This window comes from Armigeres subalbatus, chromosome 2 (assembly GCF_024139115.2).
Source record: "Armigeres subalbatus isolate Guangzhou_Male chromosome 2, GZ_Asu_2, whole genome shotgun sequence".
Lineage (NCBI taxonomy): Eukaryota > Metazoa > Arthropoda > Insecta > Diptera > Culicidae > Armigeres > Armigeres subalbatus.
Window position 1 is genome coordinate 167,613,204 of NC_085140.1, and position 19,712 is coordinate 167,632,915.

Below are 19,712 nucleotides of genomic sequence, written 5' to 3' on the forward strand. Positions count from 1 at the left end.
AGAATCCGGGGTCAAATGTCGGGAAATATGCAGATTCTCTTCGATAAGACGGCATATACGTTGGAAGGCTGGATATTGCAACATACTCAATGGTAATCCATTAACGGTAACGAGCTCTACTAACGACGAAATATAAGTTTAAGTTTGCATGCGGTTTTCCAACCTTGAAATCTTCTTAGTTGGTTCCTCACTTTCCACATCTGTTTCCAAAATACCATATTTGGTAGCAGCGGTCATATGCATAAGCTTGTAATGGCGGGGTTATGACAATTTCCTCAGATCCGTTAGCATCTTATTGCACAAGAATTCTTCCATTTTCCTAGAGGGATCTCTTAAGGAATTACTGGAAGAATTTCTGTAAGAAATTCTTGAAATAATTGCTGAAACAATTTCTTTAAAAAGTTCGAAGAAACTCTTCGAAAGAATTTCTAAAGAAATTTCCAAAAAAAATCCACTAGATTTCTCCTCTCCTTTGAAATAATTGCTGAAACAATTTATTTAAAAAGTTCGAAGAAACTCCTAAACTTATTTCCGCAGGAATTTCTAAAGAAATTTCCCAAAAAAAAAATCCACTAGATTTCTCCTAAGGGAATTTCGTGAGGTTTTCCTGATACAATTTCCGAAGGATTCCTTCCGAATTCCGAAGAAAGATTTCCTACAGGAATTTTTGAAGGAATTCTTTAGGGAAACTCTGAAAGAATTCCTAGAGTTCCAAAAGAATTACTGTATCTATATCCGAAGCGATTTTCTGAGAATTTTCCGAAAAAATCCCTGGAAAATAATCCGAAGGAATTCCTGGAGGAATCCACAGAGAAATACAGGCTTTCAAGTTCCTTCGGAAATTCCTTTAGAAATTTATTTTGTAATTTCTAAAAGTAATTCCGGCGGATTGCATAAAGAATTTCCCAAGGAAATTCCGGAGGATTTAGCAAAAGAATTCTTAGACAAATTTTGGAAGTAATTTTCGAAAGATTCTCTAAACGAAATTCAGAAGGTGTTTCTAGATTTATTTGCTGCGGATTTTTGAAAAAAATCTTTGAGGATTTTAGTAATAAATCACTGGATGAATTATTAAAGGATTACTTAGAGTATTTTACGATAGAATTCATTGAAGAATTTCTGAAGGTATGCATGAAAGTTCTTCTGGATGACTAATTTTGGTGCGTTCACTTATCTGTCTGTTTTTCCAGATATTTCTCATGCTCGCAAAGGCAGGCATTGCTTTCTTGATCCGTGCCCACATGTCGATATTTGTACTGCCGTCTGAAGCCATTTGTCTTCCAAGATATTGGAAACTTTCAACATTCTCCTCTGATTGCCCGGCTACTGTGAAACTGGAAGGGGCCACCGTGTTTACATCCAACGATTTGAATTGTTGACGCTGGTGACTAAACCTGCCGAACAGGAGCGCTCGGCAAGGTCGTTGAGCTTACTCTGCATATCAGAGCGCCATTGGGAGAGGAGTGCAACGTCATCAGTCAATTCGAAGTCGTTTAGGTGCTCCATGGTTATAGGCTGCCATAGCAGTCCGCGGTTTGGTTCACGGTCAATCGCACTTACCAGAATCTCGTCGATTACCATGAGGAATAGTAACGGTGATGTAATACATCCTTGGCTCACGCCAGCTACGACCCGATAGGGTAGGATAGGGTCGGATAAGACCCCATTGTGCAGTACTCTACACGAGAGGGGCTCGTACTGCTCGATGAGGCCGATGATTTTCTCAGGAACATCTGTCTCAGGACGCCACACATATTCTCGTGATTGAGACGGTCGAAAGCTTTTTCGTAGTCAATGAATACCCAGTAAAGGAACTCTTGGAATTCGTTGACCTGTTCCAGAATGATATGAAGCGTGACAATATGGTTCACACAAGATCTTCCGGGACGGAATCCGGCCTGCTGCCGCCAGAGAGTCGCATCCATCTTCTCCTGAATCCGGCCTAGGATAACTTTGCTAAAAACTTTGAGAACGGTACACAGCAACATAATGCCAGTTATCGCATATAGTCAGGTCACTCAGTCAGGTTTTGGGCGCTTTCGGGTACTCCTCCAGGAATAATTCATAAAATTCCCACAGCAGTTCATTTGAATATTCCTCCAGAGATTCTTCCGTGAAACCTCCTGAAAGGCCTTTATAAATTTCTCCAGAAATTCATTAAGTAAAACAATTTAATACTGCTTTCAAAATTCCTGCAGGAATTGTTCCCGAAAATTTGTTGAAAGAATTCTTCCGGAAAATTATTTAAGAATGAAATAGAAAATTCTAAAGGAGTTTTCGTAGGAGTTTCTAACGAATTTTCGAAAGGATTCTCTTTTCCAAAAGAATTTGCAAGGATTCTTAAAAGAGTTTTTGGAGGATTTTATGAGAGATTCCCGAAAGAATGCTCAAAGGAAATTAAAAATGAGTCTCCGAAGATCTAAAGGATCTCTAGAAGATTTGCTAAAACAAAAATTGGAGGAATGACCGAAGAAATTGCTATAAGAATTTTCTAACGAATTCCTGGAGATCTGGAGATATTCCTAAGGGAAATTTCGAAGATATTCAAAGAATTTCTTCCAGGTGTTTCCGAAGAACTAGCAGAACTCTTGAAATAGATTCCAAAGAAATTCCTATATCAATTTCCGAAGAAAATCCTGAAGCAAGTTCCAAAGGCATTCCTAATGAAACATCGGAAGGACTAAAGGAATTCCCGAAGGTATTCCTAAAACAATTTGCGTAGGTATTCCTGAAGGAACTTCAGAAGGATTTTAAAAAGAATTTCTGAAGAAATTCCTAAAAGAATTCGTGAAAGAATTTCCGAATGACTTTCGATATTTCAGGACTGATTTGCGATTTGGGCGTAACTTATTTTGTGAACAAACATTGGAAGGCAAATCCCTGCCAAAACAAGCATTTCCCGGGAAGGCCACGATATGTATCCGATAGAATGAGTTTTCCTCTATCAGGTAAGGGAATTAGTTTTGGAGAAAAGCACTTACATTCTTCGGAATCTATGAAACAATGTTTGCTTACAAAATAAGTTACGCCCAAATCGCAAATTGGTCCCGATTTCTTTTAATTGCTGCTTTGAATTTTCGAGGAATTTCCCAGCGAATCTTCCAATTTGTTTTCGGAATTACAATTTTTTTTTCTATTTATATTTGGAAATATATTTCTGGAAAATTCTTTCAGAAAATCCTTCGAAATTTCTTATAGGAATTACTTTAAGAATTCCTTTACAAATTCTTCTAGGAATTTATACAGAAGTTCATTTAGAAATTCCTTTCAAAAATTCTTTAGGAATACATTTATGAGACCCATTAGATTTTTTCCGAAATTTTTCATGGAGAATCAGTTTCTTTATGAATTCCATTGAAAATTGCCTTAAGATTTTCTGCAGAAATTGAATAAGGAACTTCTTCAATTTTATAAAAGAATTTGCATCAACAATTATTGAAGGATACTCTCAAACAAGTGGTTCCAGTACTTCGTCCTAGTAACTTTAGTAAGATGTTCTTGGAATTCCTTTGAAATTTCACTTAGGAGTTTCTTCAGATTTTTTTTATAGGAATCCTTCGGAAATTATTTAAAAAAGCTCTTTCAAAAATTTTATATGGAAATTCCTTTGAAATTTCCGTCTGAAACCCATCCGAAAAGGAAGTTCCGAAGTAATTTCTGGATGAATTTACGAAGGCCTTTTCAGAGGATTTTCCGAAGGAATCCCAGGAGGAATGACAAAAAATAAAGGCGTAATATTTCAAATTATCTCTAGAAGGAATTCCTGAAGTGGAAAGAATTTCATAAGCATTTTCAGAAGAAAGAAAAAATTCAGAATGAATTATCCCAGAAATGTTCAAAGCCTGAAAGATTTTTGGATAGATTTAGCAAAGAAGTTGTTGAAGGTATTTTGCAAGGAATTTTTACAGGAATTTACGATGGAATTTCCAATAAAATTGCTTGAGAAATATTTATTTGAATTTCCAAAGAAATTCCCAGATTTCTTCAAAAATTCTTTCGACAGTAACTCCAAGAAATCCTTTGAAAGTTTTTCAAGAACTAATCAAATTTCTAGTGAAATATAGTATTGGGGGAAATAATTATTTGTCATAAAACGAGTTTGTGGGGTAGTGGGATTAAATTCTGGAAATAAGATACAACAAACTCGTCTTGTGGCAAGTGAAGACGTTCGACTAAAAGCTCAAAATAATTTTCTGATCAGATATAATAAAATTTCAGTGAAACATTCCCAGCATAACTCCGCCAGTGCACCCTAGAAGGTGTTGTCAAAGCTACAAATGCGTCAGGTCATCCTGGGAATTACAATAGTTTCAATATTGTTTTAAGGGCACGAATTACCACAATAGATCAACGTAATGGTCGCAGTGGTTAAAATCCCAACAAAAAAAAGGGCACGAATTTATAGAATCTTTACCTACATAGTTTAGCAAAAATGGTAGTCTATTTGGCCATTTCTTAAGAGTAATTGAATCAAGTGTCTTACGATTCTTACTATTCGTTATTTAAAGATAAATACTGACAAAACCACGTATTTTCCTAGATGAGCTCCAGTTTTACCAGTCCTAGGACCTTTCCTCTCACAACGTTGTAACATGTGCATTTGCCAAACACATCTTATAGCTGTCTACACGATAAAAAAGAGACTTTTTCACCATTCATAGTAAACCAGCTTAGTTCTTCCGTCAGGTTTCAGTAGGTCTATCGCAATGGTTCACCTAAGGCATCAGAATCTTCAGTATCTACATGTAAAAGTCCTTGCCGGTAAAACGTTTGTCGTCGATACAACTGCACGAAGGCCTCTATTTTTAAAGTGTTCCACTTATAGGCATTAAAAATTGCGTTGGACAACATCCACATCGCCAGAACCAGTATCCGTCTAAATAGATGGATTGAATGTTTTTGACAGATAGTGGATTTCCTATTGTTGCGGTATTGCATGTAATTCTTATGGAGAGCGATACCGCAACAATAGGACCTTAGCACTACCGCAATAATAGGCTCAAAGGATTCAAATGTTTAACGAAAAATGTTGATTTTTCATCATTTTGAACGGAATTTTGTCAAACAAAAGCTGTTCTAGTCGTTAATCCGAAGAGTTTTAGCGTACCCATAATTGTTTTGAATGCTATTATATCCAGAATAGACTACTTCAACACTACCGCAACATTAGGAAATACCACAACGATAGGACGTATTACCCTAGTTGGTATTTTGCCAGCTTCGGCGAAAAAATCAAGCCTGTAGAAGAATATAGGAAGTTTGTGTATTCCAAAAAACTGTTCACAAATTTTAAGCATAAGAATAAGTTAAAAGTATTGGTCACTGAGCAAAATCAATAAAAATGGCGCTAAAATAGTTGCATCAAAGATATCGCTAATCGAGTTGAAAACCGGAATGAACGACTATCGAATGGCCCCTAATTAGACTATCGCAAGTTCGGTTTAACGTACGGATTGCGAGAAAAATCCAACTTCAATAGTCCCCCATTCCGGTTTTCAGCTTGATGAGCGATATCACTAACACTTTAAGAGGGACACTAAAGTTTCACGCACACTTTCAAAAATATTACTGCATGTTAAATTAAGTAAAACCGATACATATTCACATTGATTCATAAAATTTTACTTGTTTTATTCTTTGTTGCATTTTTCTTGAAACAGCACGTAAAAATGATAGATTACCCAAAAACAGGTAATCATTATAATATCCTAATTTATACCCTAAGTATCATTCCACGGTTCGCACACATCCAATCACTCATTTTCACCTCACTTGCCACGTTTATACAACTTGTATGCAAGAATTTCCCGCCGTGCTACACTGGCGGCAAAGCTCCCAAGTTAAGCGTTACTGGCTGCTTTCCGAATGGTGAAGTGCGAACGCTGCTTCCACTGCTTCCCGATGAACTTCCAAAGTCTGAGCTTAAAATCCCACTAGAGCTGCTGCGAGCATTGCCAGAGAACGGTGGTAAATATGCATTAGTTGGTGGTGGGCGGGCTTCATCGTCAACTTGCGGTACCGGAGGAAGGTACGCGTTGGTTGGACGGCTATCATCCTGAACAGAGCTCACTACAGTCTTAGTTACAGTGGCAGTGTTCACGATGGTTGAGTACTGGGTCACTGGGCTGGGTCTGATCACCAGGGTATCGGTTCTGGTTTGATATTGCGTCACAGACTGAATGAGAGTGGAGTGCGCGGTAATGTATCTTATGTCCACCACCGTTGATGTGAAATACACAGGATATTGAACTGTTTGGGTAAGTGTTTGGTACACTGGATACTGGACGGTGTGAGTTAGTGTCTGGTATACTGGATATTGTATGCTCCGCGTGAGAGTTTGCGTTCGGTATACCGTCTGGACAGGTACAGCTTGCAATTGAATGCTTGGTCTAGGATAATAGTACCCTTGGAATCCTTGACCATGGCATCCAACGAATACGACGAAAATGAGTAAAAAACTTTTCTGTGGGAGGCAAATAGAATAATTAAAAGACAAGCCGATTCTAATAAAATCTCATCAATCTTACCATGTTGAATCCTTTCTCCAAATATGGCTGCTGCGGAGAAGGAATAACTTTGGTTTGTTGAACCTTTCGCTATCGAAACTAAAATTAATCTTCACCATATTGGACCATCATTTAAATAGTTCGATATCAAATTTCCCAAAGTGGGGGCCACCGATGGAGCAGGCCCATGTGTGGAGTAATTTCTCAAAGTGATAATTGACGAACAATAACGGTGCAATCGGTCATCGGTTAGTCGGCGACTAGGGAGATCCGCAACCGGGAGGGGTTGACACTGAAAACACACTTTGTATCTGCTACGGTCAACACAAGCCGCATTACTTCATCGGTTGTTGGTAAGATTCAGGTTCAAGCAGAGATGTAATACAATTAGCAGGCATGCACCTTTCGTTGGCTGCTGCCCAGATAGAGGGTGACGGATGAGATGGAAAAACAGATGATGTGGGAGACGATAATTAGAATTATAGTTTGTCAATTTTAGTCAAATGAAGTCGCGCCAGTATATTTTTGGTTCAAGGATGCTTGCTCAGCAGATTCATAGAATATAGTCACATATTATGGACGGGTGTTAAATTCCAAAAACGTGGTTCAAAAAGTTCCAGAGGATTGTGAATGTGGCTGTCCGGATATCAGAACTACAATTGGGTTGATCGAACTAAAATATCCAGTATTTTGCGCTTGATAATGGCGGCCGAGTGAGTGCCTTTTTGACATTCAAGAGGTAGAAAATATTTACTTATTTTAATCAATGTAGGCCTTGATTCTCTGGAAAATATTGGCACTCATTCGGTATCTACAAACAAACAAACGTCAAATATTCTCAATTACGTTGCTCAAGGATTTGGTTGTTTTCTCTTGCATTTCTTATATTTAATTGCTTTATTCTATTTTTTAGGTTTTAACCACAAGATAATGATTATGATCCTTGTCATGATCAATGTTTTTACAAAAAGAAAGCATATATGCAACCAGAACAGACATCTGGGTGAAGCGTTATTTAGATATTGGAAGAGTGAATTCACTACTCTAAACTCTTAAAACCGATTCCGATTGCATTAGCCATTCTTCCCAATCGCAAGCAGGCAAAACTCCAAAAGATGCGCAACGTACACATCGACGCTTTTTGTACTCCCCATGCATCATATAACTTTATCAAGTCAACTGCAAATTATGTTTAGTGAATTTCACAAATAAGCACAAATGATTTGATACACTTATTGTTAGTCCGTAACATGCCCATTGAATTTGTCACCACGCTAATGGGCCGTTTATATATTCGTTAATTCAAAAAACAATGCACTATTCGACAATACCAGTGCGTAATTGAAATAATGTTAACGCATATTAGAAAATTCTTGTAAGGGTCAGTAAGTCTCACACAGTATGGTGGTCAGGTATTCTATAGAAGATGATAAATAGTGAGGTGCCTTCAGTAATCCAGCAACTGAAAGTTTACCAGTCCATCCGCTGCGGACACTTTCGCCTCCCTGTCAGAGAAGTGTTGTGTCACAAGTTGTGGCGGAATGATTTTGTACACATGATGTGCATGGGGAGTAGGTGTAAAAGACGTCGATATTCCTTTCCAATTACAAAAAAAAACTGATTATTATTATTATAGATTTGCCGATATATTGTTGCTTCCACATCCCTAAAAAATAAAATAAAATTATTATAATAGAGCAATAGAAAACTACCAAATCCATGATAACATAACAATAAATATTTGACATTTGTTTGTTTGTTGATACCGGATGAGTGCCAATATTTTCCAGAGAATCACGGCCTACATTGATTAAAATAAGTAAATATTTTCTACCTCTTTATAGCCGTGTGGTGTCGGCAGCCGGTTGTCTGGCTAAGAATAACGCTACGGATTGCCTGTTCCAGTGGTAAAAGTCCACCATACAGGTGACCCCTAATTCTTGGTGTGATGCGGCTTTATGCTTACCGTGCTTATGAATGAATGGTTAGGGGGGTCTAAAAAGAACCTAACCGCTAACGGAGCCTGTGAAGCACCAGGGCACCCTTCACAGTATTGAGCCCTTATTGCGCTAACCGGAGCTATGGCGTAGTTGACTTTTGCTTCTCCGGAATAATCGGCTACTCTTATTCAATCTCAACTTGAGGTTAAATAAGGGTGGGATTATGAGTATGTTTTTATTTAGTTTTCATCTAATTGTCACCTATATGGATTCGCTATATGCGTTTTTCACAGTGTACTCTGTGTTTCGTCTTTGACGTTCTTGAAACGATACCGACTTGGTTTCATCGTTGCTGTTCACATAAATGTTGAAGTTGTGGAGTGTATTATCGTAATTCACAATGGCTACAGTTAGGATAGCTCAAATCAATCTTCAGCACAAAAGAACAGCAACGATTAATCTTTGTAGACTTATGCAAAATGGCAAATCCCAAGTGGCTTTGGTGCAGGAACCCTATTTTCGCAAGGGTAGCTTTTACCTAGGTAACCTAGTGAACCCGGTTTTTGCTGCTTTCAGTAATAAAATGGCAAACTCTCGATCAATGCCGCGTGCATGTGTACTTGTTAACAACGCTATCGTTGCTACACTTATCTCTGAACTAACAACCAGAGATGTATGTGCTGTCACAATTGATGCAACTGGCGGATCCCCCGTCAGGAAATACGTCTATTGTTCGGTTTATTTACCACATGATGAACCATCCCCTACGGATGCTTTCAAACGAGTTGTCATATATTGCACTTCAAAAGGCCTCCCGCTAATTGTCGGCAGTGATGCTAATGCTCATCACATCATCTGGGGTAGCTCGGATATCAATCTGAGAGGCTCCAGCTTGATGGAATACTTAAGTAGTACCGAACTTAGTTTACTTAACATAGGCAATCGCCCAACCTTTATGGTATCTAATAGAGCAGAAGTGTTAGACATAACCGTTTGCTCCAATAGAATCAGTCACGAGTTGACGAATTGGCATGTGTCAGATGAGGAATCCATATCTGACCATCGCTACATCTATTTTGATCAGTTGAATGTTTCTTCACAGACCTTGCGTTTTAGAAATCCCCGTTCAACCAACTGGGATCTCTATACAGAGTTGCTCTCGACAAAATTTCATGGATATCTACCATCCATTGAAACTCCTACCGACTTGGATGATGCCGTTGATACTACAACATTGCATATCGTGGAAGCTTTCGAAGAAGCTTGCCCCTTGCGTTCTGTGAAAACCTCAAGAGGAACCCCGTGGTGGAATTCCGATTTGGCTAAGCTCAGGAAGCAGTGTAGAAGGAGTTGGAACAGACGCCATTCAGCAGGGACGGATTCTTTCAAGTTGGCTCGCAAAGCATACAAGAAGGCTCTACGATCTGCTGAACGATTCGGCTGGAAAAACCTTTGTGCAAATGTTTCCAATTTGAGTGAAGCCACTCGATTGAATAAAATTCTTGCGAGATCCAAGGATTTCCAAGTTGGCGAAATTCGCAAGCCAAATGGCGACTACACTTCTTCTGACGAAGAAGCGTTAGAGCACTTATTTGATACACACTTCCCTGGATGTGTAGATATTGCATCTTCGGATGTTCCTGATGTCTTTTCATGTAGTTATGGGTCTTGGGCTCAGGCTCGTAGAATCATAACTACTGAATCGATTCAATGGGCTCTTAATAGTTTTGCTCCTTACAAATCTCCAGGGGAAGATGGGATCTATCCAGTTCTTCTTCAGAGGGATTTTGAGCATATCAAACATGTTTTGAAAAATATTTAATATGCAGTTTTGCTACTGGGTATATTCCCATATCCTGGCGGGATGTCACTGTAAAGTTTATCCCAAAAGGAGGACGTGCTTCGTATGAAGAAGCAAAGAGTTTTAGACCCATCAGTCTGACCTCATTTCTTCTGAAATGCTTAGAACGTATTATCGATCATCACATTCGTGATGACTGTTTGGCAAACATGCCTCTTCATGTTAATCAACATGCTTACCAATCTGGAAAGTCCACCGTGACTCTTCTACACAAGGTTGTCTACGACATCGAAAAAGCATTTGCCCAAAAGCAATCATGCTTGGGTGCGTTCTTAGATATTGAGGGTGCTTTTGACAACGTGTCTTTCGATGCAATATTGGAAGCCGCACGATGCCATGGGCTACCTAATATAATTACCAAATGGATTCACCAGATGCTTAAAAACCGACATCTCTACTCGACATTACGTCAAGCAGCGATTAGGAAATTAAGTGTCTGTGGCTGCCCCCAAGGAACCTCGTTGCAGATACGCTATTGAGATTACTCAATAATGGCGGTTTTCCTACCTATGGATTTGCTGACGACTATCTAATATTGATAGTCGGTTTGTGTATTACTACTTTATTCGACCTGATGCAAAACGCTCTTCAGGCAGTCGAAAGTTGGTGTCGCCAATATGGCCTTTCGGTTAATCCGAATAAAACATCTATTGTTCTTTTCACGGAAAAACGTAACCGTAACGGTATTCGCCCATTACATCTTTTTGACTCTGAAATCAATGTAACGGATCAGGTAAAGTATGTGGGACTAATTCTTGATTCCAAGCTCTCCTGGACTCCTAACATTGAGTTCAGAGTCAAAAGGCGTGTATGGCTTTCGGCCAATGCCGACGAACTTTTGGTAAAACTTGGGGTCTTAAACCTAAATATATCAAATGGATTTACACAACAGTTGTACGACCAATTTTGGCTTATGGATGTCTTGTGTGGTGGCAAAAGGGTGAAGTGAGGACAATTCAGTCTAAATTAGGCCATCTTCAAAGGATGTGCCTAATGGCAATGACTGGTGCGTTCTCTTCGACTCCCACGGCTGCTCTCGAGGTTCTTCTCGACGTTGTCCCACTACACATACATCTCAAACAAGAAGCACTTTCTTGTACTTACCGATTATGGGTTCTCGGTTTCTTGGAAGAGAATCCTGTAAACCGCAGTTCTACACACACTTCGTTGTTACAACTCATGGTTGATTGGGACAGAACAGTCCTTGCTCCAAGTGATCTCACACTCGCTAGTAGTTTTCCTTATAGGACATTTTCAACACAATTCCCCTCGCGGGATGAGTGGACATCTGGCTATTTGGAGAGAAGTATGTCGGACAGCATTGTTTGTTATACTGACGGCTCCCTCTTCGAAGGTAGAGCGGGTGCAGGTGTCTACTCGCGTGAGCTAAGATTGGAACAGTCACACTCACTGGGCAGACACTGCACTGTCTTTCAAGCGGAAATATTTGCCATTATGTGTGGAGTGCAATCTGCACTTCAGAAACACATAATGGGCAAAGTAATATACTTCTGTTCAGATAGTCAAGCAGCTATCAAAGCCCTCGCTTCGGCCAACTCAAGGTCGAAGTTAGTAATCGCATGTCGAACTCAAATAGAGGAACTGAATTCAGTTAATACATTGCACCTTATATGGGTACCTGGCCATTCGTCCATAGCTGGAAACGAATTGGCTGATGAGTTAGCTCGCACTGGAGCATCACAAGACTTTTTGGTCCTGAGCCAGCTATTCCAATATCTAAGTGTTGGGTGAAGCGTTTGATTAGCTCTTGGGCTTCCACTCAGCACAAACGGTATTGGAGTAGTTTGGATTCATGTCGACAAACAAAATTGTATATCCGAGAGCCATCTCCGGTAGTAGCTAACTATTTAGCTAATCTGTCTAAACAGAATTGCAGTGTCTTAGTCAAGGCCTTGACAGGTCACTGCCGACTCAACTATCACATGGCAAATATTCAACGTGTTGAATCCTTTGTCTGTGATGGTTGTGAATCCGATTATGGAACTTCTTATCATCTGATATGTAACTGCCCAGTTTATGCGCAACTGCGTTTCCAAATATTTGGTAAACACTTACTAAGTGAAATTGACTACAGAAACCTGAACCTTCAAAGCATTCTGTTGTTCATAACCCGTTGTGGTAAGGAGCTATGAGCTTTTGTACGTGTTGTATACGTTATATGCCCTCTTCAAGGGTACCTTTCCTCAACTTCCCATTTTTCTTCCATCCATATTCCTTTCTTTTTTGTTCACTTCCTTTTCCGTCAGGTGCGAGATGAGAAAGGCTGTGAAGGCGATGGCACAAATCTCCCGAATTGAGGTGAACGTGCCCCTGGAGCCGACGTTCTGATACCTGATAAAGGGTCAGTAAGTCTCACACAGTATGGTGGTCAGGTATTCTATAGAAGATGATAAATAGTGAGGTGCCTTCAGTAATCCAGCAACTGAAAGTTTACCAGTCCATCCGCTGCGGACACTTTCGCCTCCCTGTCAGAGAAGTGTTGTGTCACAAGTTGTGGCGGAATGATTTTGTACACATGATGTGCATGGGGAGTAGGTGTAAAAGACGTCGATATTCCTTTCCAATTACAAAAAAAAACTGATTATTATTATTATAGATTTGCCGATATATTGTTGCTTCCACATCCCTAAAAAATAAAATAAAATTATTATAATAGAGCAATAGAAAACTACCAAATCCATGATAACATAACAATAAATATTTGACATTTGTTTGTTTGTTGATACCGGATGAGTGCCAATATTTTCCAGAGAATCACGGCCTACATTGATTAAAATAAGTAAATATTTTCTACCTCTTGAATGTCAAAAAGGCACTCACTCGGCCGCCATTATCAAGCACAAAATACTGGATACACACAAAGGGGAAGTTAAGGATTCCATCGGGACCTTAATGATTTCTAACCAATTGTGCTCAGTTTTGGCATGAAGACTCTTTGACTGGTATACTAAATTGTGAAAATTATGAACGATACTCTGAGTGTTTGATTCTGAAACAACCCTGTCAATAATACAACAATACCCTTAAAGTATTTTGGTGTCCGTTTTCCCTTACTAACCGTTGATAATAATGAGCTTGTAAATATCATGAAGAGTCTCAGCTGCGTTAAGTGTTATACATGCATGAGCCTCTCAAATGAACGAATTTGGGAAACAAAAACAATACCCTTGACAAAACTGTTAACGAATTCTGCTACCGTGTGTTTTCGAAGAGTTGAGAAGCGCGGGTTACTCCAGGGATTTCTTGGATGACCAATAACATATGCTGTCTACCACGAGGTCTACCATATTTTTCTCTGTACCACAAGGAGCATGTACCATACTTAAAACAGGACTGCAAATCTTTGTTCCTGACTGTAGAGCTTAAGCCATTTCTTGGATAACTGGACGACCTATCTGTGACCTTATGCAGAATAACTATCATGTCGGTCAATTTCGAAAATCAAATTTGAAAGTTTATTTTCGGTTCCAGTTAACAAAAATTTCCAAGTGCAATCCCATTTCGACCGCATAAAAATGGTTTTGATTGTACTGCCATTCAGTTAAGTGCCTCAGTCTGTCAAACAACTAACACATAAGCTTAACATGTACGTGGATAGTGCTGCCAACAAATTTCTATTATGAAATTGTTTTTCCTATTTCAAACTTTTGGAATAGTGCAAAATTTAAGTATGAATGGCGAGAGTGTATGAAAACATATATATATATATATATATATATATATATATATATATATATATACTTTTTTTATTACGCTAACGGAAAATAATTGAAAACCCCACTTTTATTGACTGCATGATGTATTATCAGATGTGTAACATACGATTATTTCAGTTCAAACCGCCAGTTTGGCGACGCGTTTTTCGACTATAAACAAGGCGACGAAGAAAATAAATTTCAAAGGATCCAAAGTTTGAAAAAACAGATCATTTGAACGCCTTCCGGCAGTTATTTTTCACTTGTGCAATGAACATTGCTTTTATTTAGTGCGCAGTGAGAAATTTGTGTGAAAAAGTGCGGTGAAAATCAGTGAATTAAGTTGATTTTGGTAACGATGTTGCGCGTCTTCTATAGCAGTGAACGGACTAAATTTTCCTTCGTCGCACGGATAACGTAGGAAATTGTGCAAAAAGTCTCATTCTCAACTTTAAATTTGACTGTATTTCAAGTAAGTAACACTGGAGTGTAATTTAAATGAATGCAGATCGTAGTGTACACTTTTTTCTATCTCGCCAGATGATCAGTTCATTATGTTAGTTTACGATTCGCGAGTATTTAGTGATTTAGAATTTAATATGACGGATACTAGCGCCATGGACGAATTAGCGCATAACCCTATTCCGTTAGTTTTAGGTCCGTTTTTCATGTATGTTGTTAGTTATGCTTATTTCCATTACGGCGATAATAATAGTTGAGAACCGCTGGTCTTGAGAATCTTTGCTAAAAATACGCTAGAACAAAACTAATTTGGTTCTCGGTAAAACAGGAGGGCATCAAGGGATCATTCATAACTTTTGAGCGCACAATTCGATCCGACCAATATTCAATACCAATTTTTTTAAACGTAAACGTAAATGTAAACAGAATGTAAACAGTAGGGGAAACTGGACACACATGATCCCCACTTTTTGTTTAGAATATTTCTCGATGTAACATGCACTGATTTGCACGCTTTTTGATGGACTTGATAAAGAATTTAATTAGTTATTCAAAAACGTCATTGGAAGCAATTATTTGTTCATAAAAGTTACCAAAAACTCGATTTTGCCGAAAGATAGAAAATTTGGCATTTTCAAAACTTGCGGGAGACTTGATCCCCATATAGGGGGAAATTGATCCCTTTATGAGCTGAATATGTTTAGGTTCTTCCAAGCCTAATGAAAGGTCAAATTGGTCTATTCTCAAATCCTAACAATTATTCATAGTCTGTCGTAATAGCAGTCGTGCGAAAATGAAATATTGTTGTTATTAAGCAAGGCAAGTATTTTGGTTCTCGAATACAGTAATAGTGACAGATAGAATGTCGGCTATAGCAACAAAGTTGGCATGGTGATGATGATTTATCTGCAAACCATTCACTCCACTGAAAAACAGTGGTCATATCACGACAACCATGATGTTCTCAAGAGGATCTCTTCTGAAAATTGGCCACACGGCAAATGCCATGACCAATGGTAAATATCCCTGAAGGCCTGTTTTGGGACCAACAAAAAAGTCTGTGATACATCGAGATCGCCAGACTACTACCAATACCAAAACCGTGATCATACCAGGATGCTGACTTCATACATCAATATGGCCCTGTCACTCATCCTTTAAACATCATAGTGCGTGTTATTATTACACAAATGCGATTTCTCTTAAACGACTGACCAAAAGTTGGTGAATGAGCCTTTTATTAAAAATTCTTTAGGAAGATTTACAAATAAATGGTGATTGTAAGCAAACTTCCCCTAATTTAAACGGAAAGAATTGAAACCAAATCGAACAATACTGATATTAAGCCCAGTGATTTATTGAGCATTTTCAAAGCTTAATTTATACTCGTTTTCATTGAAAATAATGTTAAAATGCATTTGATAAAACTAATCAAAACTAAGTATGTTCAACTACAATTTGTTCTGGTTAATGAAATAAGGCTATTGAGACATTCAAATTGCGCGTGTATTGCCTGATTGACAAAATTAAAGGGAAATAAAAATTATTTATACTGTTTAACTAGAAAAGAATTTTAACAGATCAATTTAGTTACATACAATACAATAATATGCGATGGTATACAACAAACGCCTTAATATATGCAATATCGGGATCAAATGTGTCCAAACTGTGGGGGATCAAGTGTGTCCATGTTGAGTATTTATCTTATTTTGTTTATTGTATTAAATTGAAATAAGCAATAGTTAATACAATGAATTTATTCAATTCTACAATAATAAAACTTTGTCCAGTAAAAATTTGACACGTTTTGGTTGGACATATTCAAAGTTATTGAACTTTTCTCCTTCGAAGAAAAAAAGGATTGAGAATGCTTAAATAATAAAACCTCTCTAAAACCCATATGCATAAAGTAACTAATATCAAATGTTACTCAGATTCAATAATATATCTAGCGAATCCTTTTGCACATATCAGTGGTATAAAAATGTGATTAGTTTTCGAGAAAACAGGGGGGGATCATGTGTCCCCGGGGATCATGTGTGTCCAGTTTCCCCTACAGGCAGTGAAAGTCAAGGCAGCGGAGGAGATGACTACGTCAGTTCAGCGGACGATGGAAGCCAACCGGTCCCCACCTTGAGGGAAGTTAAGGGTGCCATTCAACAGCTAAAGACCAATAGAGCAGCTGGTAAGATGGTATCGGAGCTGAGCTCATCAAGATGGCCCCAGAAAAGCTGGCCACTTGCCTGCACAAACTGATAGTCAGAATCTGGGAAACCGAACAGCTACCGGAGGAGTGGAAGGAAAGGGTTATATGCCCCATCTACAAGAAAGGCGACAAACTGGAGTGTGAGAACTTGCCTTAATGCCGCCTACAAAGTGATATCACAGATCATCTTCCGTCGTCTGTCACCATTAGTGAACGAGTTCGTGGGAAGTTATCAAGCCGGCTTCGTTGACGGCCGCTCGACAACGGACCAGATCTTTACTGTACGGCAAATCCTTCAAAAATGCCGTGAATACCAGGTCCCAACGCACCATCTGTTCGTTGATTTCAAGGCGGCATACGACAGTATAGACCGCGTAGAGCTATGGAAAATAATGGACGAGAACAGCTTCCCTGGAAAGCTTACCAGACTGATCAAAGCAACGGTGGATGGTGTGCAAAAATGTGTGAAGATTTCGGGCGAACACTCCAGTTCGTTCGAATCGCGCCGGGGACTAAGACAAGGTGATGGACTTTCGTGCCTGTTGTTCAACATTGCGCTAGAAGGTGTCATGCGGAGAGCCGGGTGTAACAGCCGGGGTACGATTTTCAACAGATCCAGTCAATTTATTTGCTTCGCGGATGACATGGACATTGTCGGCCGAACATTTGCAAAGGTGGGAGAACTGTACACCAGCCTGAAACATGAAGCAACAAAAGTTGGACTGGTGGTGAATGCGTCAAAGACAAAGTACAGGCTTGTGGGCGGAACCGAGCGCGACAGAGCCCGCCTGAGAAGCAGTGTTACGATAGACGGGGATACCATCGAGGTGGTCGAGGAATTCGTCTACCTGACAACAACGTTAGTCGTGAAATACGAAGGCGCATCATCTGTGGAAATCGGGCCTACTACGGGCTCCAGAAGAAACTATGGTCGAAAAAGATTCGCCACCGCACCAAATGTGTCATGTACAAGACGCTAATAAGACCGGTTGTCCTCTACGGCCATGAAACATGGACAATGCTCGAGGAGAACTTGCAAGCACTCGGAGTATTCGAGAGACGGGTGCTTAAGACCATCTTTGGCGGTGTGCAAGAAGACGGTGTGTGGCGGCGAAGAATGAACCATGAGCTCGCCCAACTCTACGGCGAACCCAGTATCCAGAAGGTAGCTAAAGCCGGAAGGGTACGATGGGCAGGACATGTTGCAAGAATGCCGGATAGCAACCCATCTGCTGGGCGACATGGAGTGCGATCCTCTCGTTTAATAAACAATGTGCACTCGCTTGACTGTGGATATACAACAGTAAAGCACATGTGGAGATTGGACAAATAAAGCATCCGAAAGATATTCAATTTGTGAAAAAGAGAGCTAACCGCGGTGGAGGTTGGTACTCGGATTCTGATGGCTTTTCCGCAAACGTGACCTTTAAGTGGTCTTATTGTGTAGGGGTTATCACGCCTATCTAGAGAGTAGGAGGTTGAGGGTTCGAGTCCCTCCAAGACACGTGGATTCTTTTTCGCAAATTTCATATCAATTTGTCCATTTCGAAACATATGCTGTGCCCAGATAATTAACTTTAAAACTAGTTCAAAACAAAAAACGGAGCTAAGCCAATCGATACTAACTTTCCACTGAATCATACATCTGTCTATATGATAATTATATCTCCATGTTTTCTAATCTTGAAGGTTGGACCAACGAACGTAATATAATTACTGGGAAATCCTAAAATCCCATCCGAAGATGCCTTTTCTATGGCTATCAGCTTATCCATCAGTTGAAGCACAATTAACATTTCCTTCAAATGAATTAACATCGAAAAGTTTTAAATAATGAGCATTACACACGAAGTAAGGAGAATTGCCTATGGTATTCAATGATGGTTCTTTTTGCTCTTTCTTAATCGTCTATGCGGCCGCCAACTATGTGTGAGAGAATGGTATAAAATGGCCACAAGACACACAAAGACCCAATTCGCGAATCGTTACTACATTTCCAACCTTTCTTTCTTCAAATGGTGTTAACGAGTATTACTCATCGAACTCTTTACTGAAAAAAATGAAACTTGTGTATTTTAATTAAACGCATACGTCACTTTTTCAGATGAGGCAGAGTAGTACAATTTGGGTAGAATTGGTTACAGTAACTTAAATACATTTTTTTCCGGTTGTAGAAACTTGTACATCAAAAGTATGTTTCTTAGAATTCGAATATTTTCATTATCAGCTGTTCATTATTGACACGGCGAGTTCACTTGCCTACTCTATACTTAGTATTACTCGTCAGATTTTCGTTGAATCCGCTTAAACAGACAAACAACTATGTGTCCACCGTTTATTCTTCATGCATTTAAATGGGTTGGAAATTTACATAAATCTATCTATTAAGTTGTAGATCATGGCGTTACATATGTAGCTATTTTGTAAATTCTAAATTCGTACATTGGAATGATTCGGAATTTCGGTTTATATGCCACCTTCATTTTTTTCGATAAATCAACCACCGATTTATCGAAAAAAAAATAAGGAGGCATATTGCACTATTCCCCTCTATCTAAAAAAAACCTAATTGCGCTAAACCCACTCAACGCCGCAACCAATTCCACAGTCTCAAGAATATCAAGATTGGGTGGTACAAAACATCATCGATCGCGGGTTTCCCGAGCATCACGATTGAACCTCACACCAATTATATGCCTTCAATACTGATCTGCCGTAAACAGGCGAAGCGTCGAAGCATAGATAAGGCAGCTCCACTGGAATTCCAAAAGGATTTTTCTGTTGTCCCGGAACCGTTTCAATTAGTTCGATAAAAACTTTTTTTTTCTGAAAGTTTGTAAGGTTGTTGAGCACATAGAACTTGATTCTTTTCATCAACCGAACGATCGTTTAAAGTCACCGTGAAAGGTATATCCAGTGCTAATAAGGCCGATACAAATATTTAAAATCTATTTTGTCTCCCTCCCCCTCGGATTTTTTTGCCAAAAAATAATATTTTGAGGGGGCAACAAAATGAAA

At 39.1% G+C, this 19,712-nt stretch overlaps 1 protein-coding gene across 1 annotated transcript; it reads right to left on the bottom strand.

The window, feature by feature from the left end:
• Positions 1-5,600: 5,600 nt before the first annotated feature.
• Positions 5,601-6,682, bottom strand: LOC134215448 (uncharacterized). The gene is made up of 2 exons (XM_062694637.1): positions 6,528-6,682; positions 5,601-6,463 (listed from the first exon to the last, which is right to left on the bottom strand). The coding sequence occupies exons 1-2, from the start codon at positions 6,528-6,530 to the stop codon at positions 5,816-5,818; spliced, it is 651 nt and encodes a 216-aa protein (XP_062550621.1). The 5' UTR covers positions 6,531-6,682; the 3' UTR covers positions 5,601-5,815.
• Positions 6,683-19,712: the final 13,030 nt, after the last annotated feature.